This window comes from Macrobrachium nipponense, chromosome 16 (assembly GCF_015104395.2).
Source record: "Macrobrachium nipponense isolate FS-2020 chromosome 16, ASM1510439v2, whole genome shotgun sequence".
Taxonomy (NCBI): domain Eukaryota; kingdom Metazoa; phylum Arthropoda; class Malacostraca; order Decapoda; family Palaemonidae; genus Macrobrachium; species Macrobrachium nipponense.
In genome coordinates this window covers 62,424,026-62,434,025 of record NC_087209.1, presented here as the reverse complement: position 1 = coordinate 62,434,025, position 10,000 = coordinate 62,424,026, and the positions used below count along the sequence as shown (strand labels likewise).

Sequence of the window (10,000 nt, the reverse complement as noted above, 5' to 3'; positions counted from 1 at the left end):
CGACTATTTAACATCTGTTCTCTTTCCATTTACGATCTGCAAATCTAAATGTTGTCTGTTTATCATTTATTATTGTATTAGGTGTTTCCAGTCCTCTTTTGTTTTACGCAATAACTTAATGTTTAATTATCATTATATATAGATATCTGGCGAACCCTCCTCCATATAAAGGATTATACAAAGGTTTTTCTTGTCCGTTGCATTTTCTATGACGTTGGAGATTCTATTCTTGTCATCCTGTATTTTTTTATTCAAAAGCAAAGCAAAGGAAGAACTTAAGATGCATAAAACAGTGCTTGCTTGGGGTTAGCGAGTTCTTAGGCAGTTTTGAGGCGGGATTTATTATTATTTACATATATATATATATATTATATATATATATATATATATATATATATATATATATAATATAGAGAGAGAGAGAGAGAGAGGAGAGAGAGAGAGAGAGAGAGAGCGCACACACACGCATATATATATATATATATAATTTATTATATATATATATATATATATATATATAATAGTATATATATATATATATATATGTATATCTATATATATATTATATATTATATATATATATATATATATATATATGCATACATATATGTACCATTGCCTGTTTATTTCTGAGCAATATAGATGTCACTCTGCTAACCACTGCTTTTGACAGACATGCAATTACTGAACGGCTTGTTGTATTTTGGCGCTGCACATGCTTTTTGCTTTAAACTCGACCGCACCACCGCCACGCACTAAGTACACAGAGCACAGCAGCCTCTAATTTCACGTCGCTTGTAAGTGGAATCGCCATTACTAAGTAAAGACTGATTCTACCGGGAATAATTATAGCATTGTCGTATTCGCTTCTGTTTTTTCAACTAATCGCTAACTGACGTGTTTGGATTATTACTGTCGAAGGAAATTGGCGCTTCTAGGTGCCTGCCCGGGGAGCAGGAGGCCGTGCTGGCAAAAGGGGAGTAACATAGGTTTTTTTTTTTTTTTTTTTTTTTTTTCTTTTTTTTTTTTTTTTTTACTGAAAGTTTATAACTTTCTTCAGGAACAAGAGCCCGTACTGGCAAAAGGGGAGTAACATATGTGTTTTTTTTAACTGAAGGTTTATAACTTCCTTCAGAAGCAAGGGTCCGTGCTGGCATCAGGCCAGCTTAACGATAAGGGAAATAGCAGAATTTTTTCTTCATGAGCAAGAGTCCGTGCTTGCACAACGCCAGCTTAATGATAAAGAAAATAACAGATTTTCTTTTTTTATTAGAAACAAAGCTTATAGCTTCTTTCAGGAGCAAGAGCCCGTTCTGTCGTCAGGCCAACGTAATGATAAAGAAAATATCAGAATTTTTTTTTTTTTTATATGAAAGCGGATTACTTTCTTCATGAGCAAGAGTCCGTGCGCCTGGCACAACGCGAGCTTAATGTTAAGGGTAATATAACAGTTATCCTTATGTTTGTTTATTCATTTAATTTTTATGGTAACTAAAATTTAAATTTTCCTCGAAAAACTTCTCATGTATGCCATTACTGTTCCATTATGTCCTTTTATTTGATCAGGGATCTCTCCTTCGTTAGCACCATTGACATTTTTGGTTTTCCAAAAGGTGAAATGGTTATAATACGCAACACCTGGATATCAATGCCAGCAGAAGTAACTCTTTGGTTTTCAGCCTCGGAAACTTCGAGAAGTTTGCATCGAACGCCCTGGTTTATCGGTAATAGAAAACAGTCGTAAAATCCCCCCTGTGAAGTTTCCTCGACTGATTAGTTAGTTGCTCGACTATTGCAAGTCTGCGTTTTGTGTACGCGTTTTATATATATATATATATATATATATATACTATATATATATATATATATATATATATATAGTATATATGTGTATATATATATATATATTATATATATCTATATATATATTATATATATATGTATGTATATATATATATATATATTATATATATATACATATATATATTATATATATTATATATTTATTTATATGTTATAGCTATCTGCAGTATGATCCTTAAACATCAATTCAGGAAAGCCGGAGACACATGGATGTTTGAAAGAAGATTTATTGTTGTGGAAACGTTTCGCACGTGACTATGTGCATCATCAGTCTGCAAAATGACAGAGTAAATACCGTTAAAATCACTACAAAACACAGGATTCTTAAAATGACAATTTTCAAAAAACATTAAAAGACCAAAATAAAGAAGCTAAGTAAAAACAACTGCTGTTACACCAACCTTAAGGTACAACGGAAGAAGATAGAATGTTATTACTACAGATTTCATATCACACCGAAGACTTTCAAGGAAATAATTAAAATGCTATGTTCAGAGACGTTTTATTCCAAAGATTAATTATTTGACTTCCAAGTATTTTCAGGGGAATTACTCTGCTCCTGTTAACATCAATGAATAGTTTAAACTCCATCGGTTAATGTATATTTTTTCTTATTTTATCTATTGATTAATTTTAATGTCCGTATCGTGATTACCGCTGGAAAAAAATTTTGATTTCATACACGAATATAAGAAGTAAAAAGATAAGTATAAATTACGTGAAATATCGATTATTATATATAATCTATATATATATCCTAATAATATATAATAAATATACCATTATTATTAATATATTAATTGTGACAATTGTTCCCACATCTTGTCGCATCGCATCAAAACAAGTAAACTAAATTGTATTTATCAATACAATACCGGTAAAAGGAAAAGGTTTTTAATGCGAAATAAACGTAATACAAAATGACTCGTTTCAATTAACTCTCGAATGACGAACACGGAAAGAAACACTCAGTATAATATAATACAAATTATAATAATCATCTTCGACGCGAAGGCGAAGGAGCAGCCAGCGAGCGAGCGAGCGCTGCTGGCTGGCCCTGGCAAAGTGAGTCATAAATTCAAGTATTGGCAACTGCGTTAGTGTGTGTGTGAGTGCGTGTGTTTGTGTGGTGGCGCTTTACTAGCTTGTTTGAGAAGCAGGTCGTCGTTAGTTACCTGTGTGAGTGTCTGGTGTGTTGATGCTAGCTACCCTCCGTCTCTCTCTCTCTCTCTCCCTCTCGCTCTCGGCTCAGCTCAGCTCTTGTCCGTGCCTGTGTGTGTCTCTGTCTGTGGACTCTATTCCTCTCTAGAGCCGCGTCGCTCCCGTCGGCAGCAGAAGGATGGTGTAGCGAAGTATATCCCGCATTCCGTCGGAGGGGAAAAAAGGCGAGAAGGAGAATCCTACTCCTTCTTTATTACCTCCTCCAGAGGCGTCACGCGTTGATATTATAGGACGTCCAGTAGCGAATGTTGGTGGGAAAAGCGTGTTAAAAAAAGGAGAGAGAGAAAAAATCTCTCGTTATTGACTCCATTTTCGGAACGCGTTGGACGTCGTCCTTTTTTATATATATAAATATTTTCTAACGAGAGGCAGGAAATAGATGTTCCGGACTTCTTCGTCTTCTTCATCGTCGCCGTCGGCGTCTTTGTAAAATGTCGACGTCGTCCAACAGGTAGGTGTTGAACAGTGAAGGCACATAGGTTGTTGGGAGGGGCTGGGTGGGTTATCCCTCCCTCCCTCCCTCCCTCCCTCCCCTTCCCTCTCCCCCTGTCTCCCTCCCCACACCTCCCCACACCCCCCCCCCCAAATGATTGCTCTTGTTTGATTACCATCGGAAAGCAATATCGCTTGCAACAAGTTGACGGTGTTGGCGTTCAGGGATTAAACCCCCATATGGAGTTAGGTTCAGTGTGGGGAAAGTTTTGTTTAGGAATATAAACGTAAACAAATAGATTTGTGCCTATAAATATAATGTAGATTTATATAAACTATTTAAATTGATATTTTTTTATTTGCCTATTACTATTATGACTGCAAACAGAACCCACCTAATATAATAAAATTACACGGTTAATCCATTTGTATTTATGTTGGCAAATACATTGATGTATCCGCGTTCTTTTACTTGAGTGTTTTAATTATTGTATAAGTCAGTTGGGAATTACTTAAAAATATATATTATATATATATAATCTATCTAGCAGTTAGTATTTTTATTTTTTAGTAATAACCAAAAAGAGTAGCGCTTGGGACCATTTTCAGTGTATGAGTGTCTGGTCCATTTGTATGCACAGTATGTAAATTATTTTTCTCTGTCCAGTACTTAGGAAGAATTCAGTGCTGTGAGTTAATCCCAGACCAGTACTTGTTTTACATTTACCGTAAAACAGACCTGGAAGTCGAAAATTAATTTACGTGTAAAAGAGCATTGTTTTTTTTATTCGCATATTGACTTTCACGCGTTTTATTACAAAGAAAGTCGAGTTTGGTTTCAGTGAAAAATGAATGATTCGGTTATGGGTTCAAACATTCAAAATCTGAGGACAATTTTATATATTGGTTACCAATGCTGTTCTCCGATGTAATTAATATAGGCTCGTATTCCTTCAGACAAACAACATTTCATTTTGGAAATCGATTTTTTTTCAATATCAGCTCATATTCCTAAGATAAACTAATTGTTAAAATGGAAATTGTATTTTTTTTATGTCAAGTGCCTCAGGGACGGTTTATTTATTTATTTTTTTTTAATGTCAGTGCCTCAGACTGTTTTCTTAATGTCAGTCTGCCTCAGGGACGGTTTATTCCAGGTACCTTTTCTAGCTTTGCGCGGGTTCCCCCCCTCTCCCCTCCATCAAAAGGAATCGGGGGAAAAAGTGATCAGAAGAGAATTCCGAAGTTTGTCCTTTTAAATGAACGCGAAATATACGTGTTGATTACTTATTTCTGGAACATATATATATTCATATGTAAACATCATAGCTGGATATATATATAAATATATTATATTAGAATTATATATATATATATATATATATATATATATATATATATATATATATCACATACACGTTCAAATAGTCTGTTGAAATTAAATGTCGGTTGAAGGAATAGTCTTCAATATTCGCGTGATGTTTGAGCTCAGCCTAAGTTACACGCCGACTATTAGCGTTCTTTTATTTTTCAATATGAAAGAGGTAATGCGATTTTCCCGGTCGTATTGCCATGTCGTGTTTCGCATGCATTAGATCGAGTGCGGAGTTGTGGAATTTTGTCCCTGTGGGATTTACCGCTTTTTTTATGCGTTTTTTTTTCTGGAATTGGTAGTTCGTCGTACGTTCTCGGTCGAGATCTTGCGTTCGTGTTGTAGTAAAAAAAAAATTAAGACAAAAAAAAACGTGAAAGAAGAAATGTAGAGGAAATAAATGAAATTACTCGAAAAAATCTAGAGGGGAATATATCTTTCTGAATATCTGAGTCAGTTTTTTTTAATGGATGGTTCCTTGGTTTGTCTGGGTGGGTTTTTTTGTTTTTTGTGTGCGTGTGTGTTAATGAATGGTACCTTTGTGGTAGGCCATTGATGTCAGTTTGCAAAAGAAATCTGGAAGAAATAAATAGATTTACGCGAAATGTTTTAGGGGAATATATACTCTTGGTTGTGAATATCTGAATCGGGTCTTTTTTTTTTTTTTTTTTTTTTTTTTTTTTTTTTAAGGGGGAATTATTCCGCTGTAGTTTTCTTCTTCTTCTTCTTCTTCTTCTTCTTTTTAAGCGTTGCCTTTATGATAGACCGTTAAAGTTCGTAGCACAAAAAGAAAAGAAAGAACCTGGATTGATAAAATTCACGAGTGTAATGCGCAGGTAGCTATGAATATCGACGAGTGTTTTATGCATTAAGCTAAATAGCTCGCGAGTGGTTTGAAGACTTTATTTGCTCCCAAGTGTTCATGGCTGTGTTTCTTTTATAATAGCAAATAATAAACGGTATTTTCTTTGTTGAAGGAGTACTGTTGTCAAATGGTTCTGAAAAACATATAAGAAAATATTGTTTATTCCTTCAGTAATCTTTGATATTTAAACTTTTTAGTTTTCTGTAAAGAAAAAGTATTGAGATGGCTGTGTCTTTCTGTCCACACTTTTTCTGTCCTCCCTCAGATCTTAAAAACGACTGAGGCTAGAGGGCTGCAAATTGGTATGTTGATCATCCACCCTCTAATCACCAAACATACTAAATTGCAGCCCTCTAGCCTCAGTAGTTTTTATTTTATTCAAGGTTAAAGTTAGCCACAATCGTGAGTCTAGCGACGATTTAGGATAGGCCACCACCAGTTCATGGTTAAAGTTTCATGGGTCGCGGCTCATACAGGCTTATACCGAGACCACCGAAAGATTGATCTGCTTTCGGTGCCTTTGATTATACGCTGTACAGAAAACTCAATTGCGCCGAAGTGTGCTTATTTATTTCTATTCATACTAACTTGATTTTTATTTCAATTCCTGAGATATCCTTCTGTGTAAAACAGTGCGAGTCGATATATTAATTTGTTTTTTTTTGTGTAACGCGTGTAGTTGTGAATTCCAGGTAACTAGAGAAAATCGTAAACAAGAAAATGATGATCAGCGTAATGTAATTAATTTGCATATTCGAGAGGCGCTTGCAAAATTCCTTGAATGTTTTGTCTTCCTCATTGAATATCAGGTATACTAGTTTACTGATATTTACTCGAAATTATTATTATAATTTTTTAAAATTTAGTTTTCAGCGAAATGATTTCTCATAACTTTTCCCTTGGAACTTTCAAGCATTTTCTAGCCTGAGGTTTTTATTGTTGTTTTTTCCTCTAATTCAAGGATTTTTGTGTTGTGAAATGGTTGTTTTTTTTTCCTTCATAATTTCATTTTGTCCGTATTCTAGATTATGTTTCATATTTATGTGTTATTGGAATTATTCAAGGAAATGTGTTTGCTTTGTTTTATGATTATATACGAACTATTTTTGTATATGTTGCCATTGTTTATTCAATTCATGATTTCCTCTTTTTATATATCATGAATTTTAGTTTCCTCGCACATTGATCTATTTTTACCATTTTTAGTTTTGTTATCCATGTTAGCTAATTTTTGCAATATTTTTATCATTCCCTCACTATACTCTAATTTTATGATATTTATTTTTTCCCTCTTAACTCATATATGAAAATTTTCTTTTCATTATTCCCATTCATATTTTACTCGTTCCTGCTCTGATTATTATATTATCAGTCTTAGTGCAACGCATTTTTTTCACACATTCTTCGTCATGTGATTTTCTCTCTCTCTCTCTCTCTCTCTCTCTCCTCTCTCTCACGTCACATCACACCACACACCACAATATATACATACGCACCCAAAAACTGTCTAATCTCTTTCTTTGTATTTTTTTATCTCTTTTAGGGTAATTTTTCATATTTTTCTCTTTATCTCTTCTTTTCTTTAGTTCTTTTATTTATTGACTCTCTCTCTCTCTCTCTCTCTCTCTCTCTCTCTCTCTTCTTTTTTTAACAGAATATTTTGCTCTCGCCGTATTTGTTCACCTGTCTGCGTTTTCTTGTCATTCCGGCGATCTTTGTCTGTTCCCCCTCGCTTGTATGTGGAGATTGTCAATACTTCCCTTTATGTGTTTCCATCATCCTCTCTCTCTCTCTCTCTCTCTCTCTCTCTCTCTCTCATCTCTCTTCTTCTCTCTCTCTGTGTGTCCTGGCTGCAATGTACGTGCAAGCATCTGTGTTGTTTTTTTTTCGCTCTCTCTCTCTCTCTCTCTCTCTCTCTCTCTCTCTCTCTCTCTCTCTTGTAAATTTAATAATTATATTTGTCTTTTAAATTATAAATCATATTGCCGAAATCTCTCTCTCTCTCTCCCATTACCGTTATTCTATCTATGTAAAATTTTCGTCCTATATATAGATATATATATATATATATATATATATATATATATATTATAATTTATTATATATATTATATATATATAAAATCTCAAATATTATTCCAAATTGCTTCATGAATTTCACTGTATCACTCTTAAAATGGCGTGTTAATCTCTCATGCAAGCATATATCGTCTTTGTGCAAGTCCTTAAACTCTCTCTCTCTCTCTCTCTCTCTCTCTCTCTCTCTCTCTCATTGTTGTTCTTCCCGTTTAAGCGCATATGCTTCCGGGTGCTGGGCGGGCCGGGCGGGTGGGCGGCGGACAGCGGTGGGTTTCTCCGGCCGGGTCTGGCGAAGAGATGGGTCTGGGTCTGGGGTGGGGGCTGAATAATTAGCAAGGAAAGCTTAGTTGTTAAGAGAGGGACTTACCTCTATTAATTGGGAAACTTGGTTCCTATGCTGAGGGATTTGTTCTCATAGAGGAAAGGACGAGTTGAGTCTGTTGACTGAGAGAGAGAGAGAGAGAGAGAGAGAGGCTTGGTTTCGAGGGCAACTAAAGAAGTTTCTCTCTTAATTAAGAAGTTTTCTGTTGTAGTGGAACACAATTACTTCTTCATCCTCCTCCTCCTCCTCCTCCTCCCTCCTAGGATGTTATTTTACTTTTCCCAGTAAGGGAGGGAGGGTTGAGGTTGAGGGTTAGAAGGGGGAGGGTCGATATTGAATTGGGGAAGGGTGCTGGGTTCAAGTAGGTGGAAAATGGGGTTTAAACAAGGTATGGCTTTCATGGGATTTGCAGAAATGTTTCTTAGGGAAATAAAAAAAAAAAAGGATCTGTTTCATTTGTAAAAACGCTCCGTTGCAGCTGGTAAAAATGCTCGAAAGTCACTTTTGAAAATTCCTTGTTTATGTCTACCTTTTGTGTTTGTAAGGAAAACAAGGGTACGTTGCTTATTGTTGGAGTGAAGTGATGTGTAACCTAGTTTGCATTCGTTGTGAGATGTTGAAGTCGAAGTTTATCCAACTGCGTAAGTTGTTTTTTAATGAATGACACGACAAAATAATGTCCAACAATTATGGTTTAAAAAAAATGGGTGCAGTTTCAAAACTAAATCTTCATATATCATTATTACATCTTTTGGCCATTTTTAAATTGAAGAATTCTTAAGTAAAACCGGACTGTGGAACGAAGTCGTGCAATTGGGAGACTTCAAAAGTTCAAGTGAAAGTGCAATTAGTACATTACTGACCCTAATACTATCCGCCTCGCATTTTAATTCATTTTTATGTGTTTGTTAATCTATTCATTATTTTTCTTAATAGATGGGGTCTCTTCTTTATGTATTTCCCTTCACCTCGTCTTACTTCTTCCTAATGAACACCATATTCCTTGGAAACTTGAATTTCAAGTCAGTGGACCCTGTGGCCGTGTTCCATATGAAATGGGTTCATCGTCTTAATAATAATAATAATAATAATTAATGAACATTTATGAGTATAATATAAAAAATGGTGCAAGTTCAATATAAATCTCTACATAACCTCACGACGTTATTAAGCCATTTTTAATTTTTTTTTTTTTTTCATTTAGAAAAAAATAAGTTTCATTCTTCCAGTGGAAAAAAGTGGCGCAAAGAGCATTTATAAAAATGCGCTTTCACATTAAGAAACGTAAAAATCCCCTCCCCTCCTCTCTCTCTCTCTCTCTCTCTCTCTCTCTCTCTCTCTCTCTCTCTCTCTCTCTCTCTCTCCTCCTAGCATAAAGAGGATGCTGTAACAGTCCAAGAATTTTAAGAAGCATTTTCCCCCAAAAGTTTCGGGGTACATATTCCAAAAAGCCCCAAGAAGCATTTCCAAAAAGTTTCAAGATGATTTTTGGGGTCCACGTTCAAATTTTTCGCCCGTGGCACGAGTAGATAGTTTTAGCATCATGTCAGATAGTATAAAGTTTTATTCATTATGCAGCGAATCTGATGGAACGCCATTTCGTAAAGAGAATGAATAATTAAAATGGGAATGAATTTTTCATGTTGTTTGAAAGAAGGATGGATTTTTTTTGTGTGTGTGGGTGGAGTCTTGCAGTAGAAATGGAAGGATTTTTTATTTGTATATTTATCATCAAAATGGGGGGGAATTCATTATTTATAAGAATCCTTACAAGATGAATTATTATGGTATCATCTTCGGTTCGTGATGTCTGGGATGGCGTCTAGTAGTAAAAAAGGAGATATATA

General features: G+C 35.0%; 1 protein-coding gene across 4 annotated transcripts in view; it reads left to right on the top strand.

Annotated features, from left to right (window-relative positions):
* LOC135195770 (teneurin-m-like) overlaps positions 1 to 10,000 on the top strand; it is an 823,709-nt gene that overhangs the window by 361,732 nt on the left and 451,977 nt on the right. For 2 of the 4 annotated variants that reach the window (XM_064222227.1, XM_064222224.1), the window contains exon 1: positions 3,043 to 3,535. The exons of the other annotated variants lie outside the window; for them this stretch is intronic. In XM_064222227.1, the coding sequence (XP_064078297.1) occupies positions 3,516 to 3,535 (20 nt within the window). In that variant the 5' untranslated portion in view covers positions 3,043 to 3,515. Of the gene's footprint in view, positions 1 to 3,042; positions 3,536 to 10,000 lie in introns of those variants that run through there. 4 annotated transcript variants of the gene reach the window in all.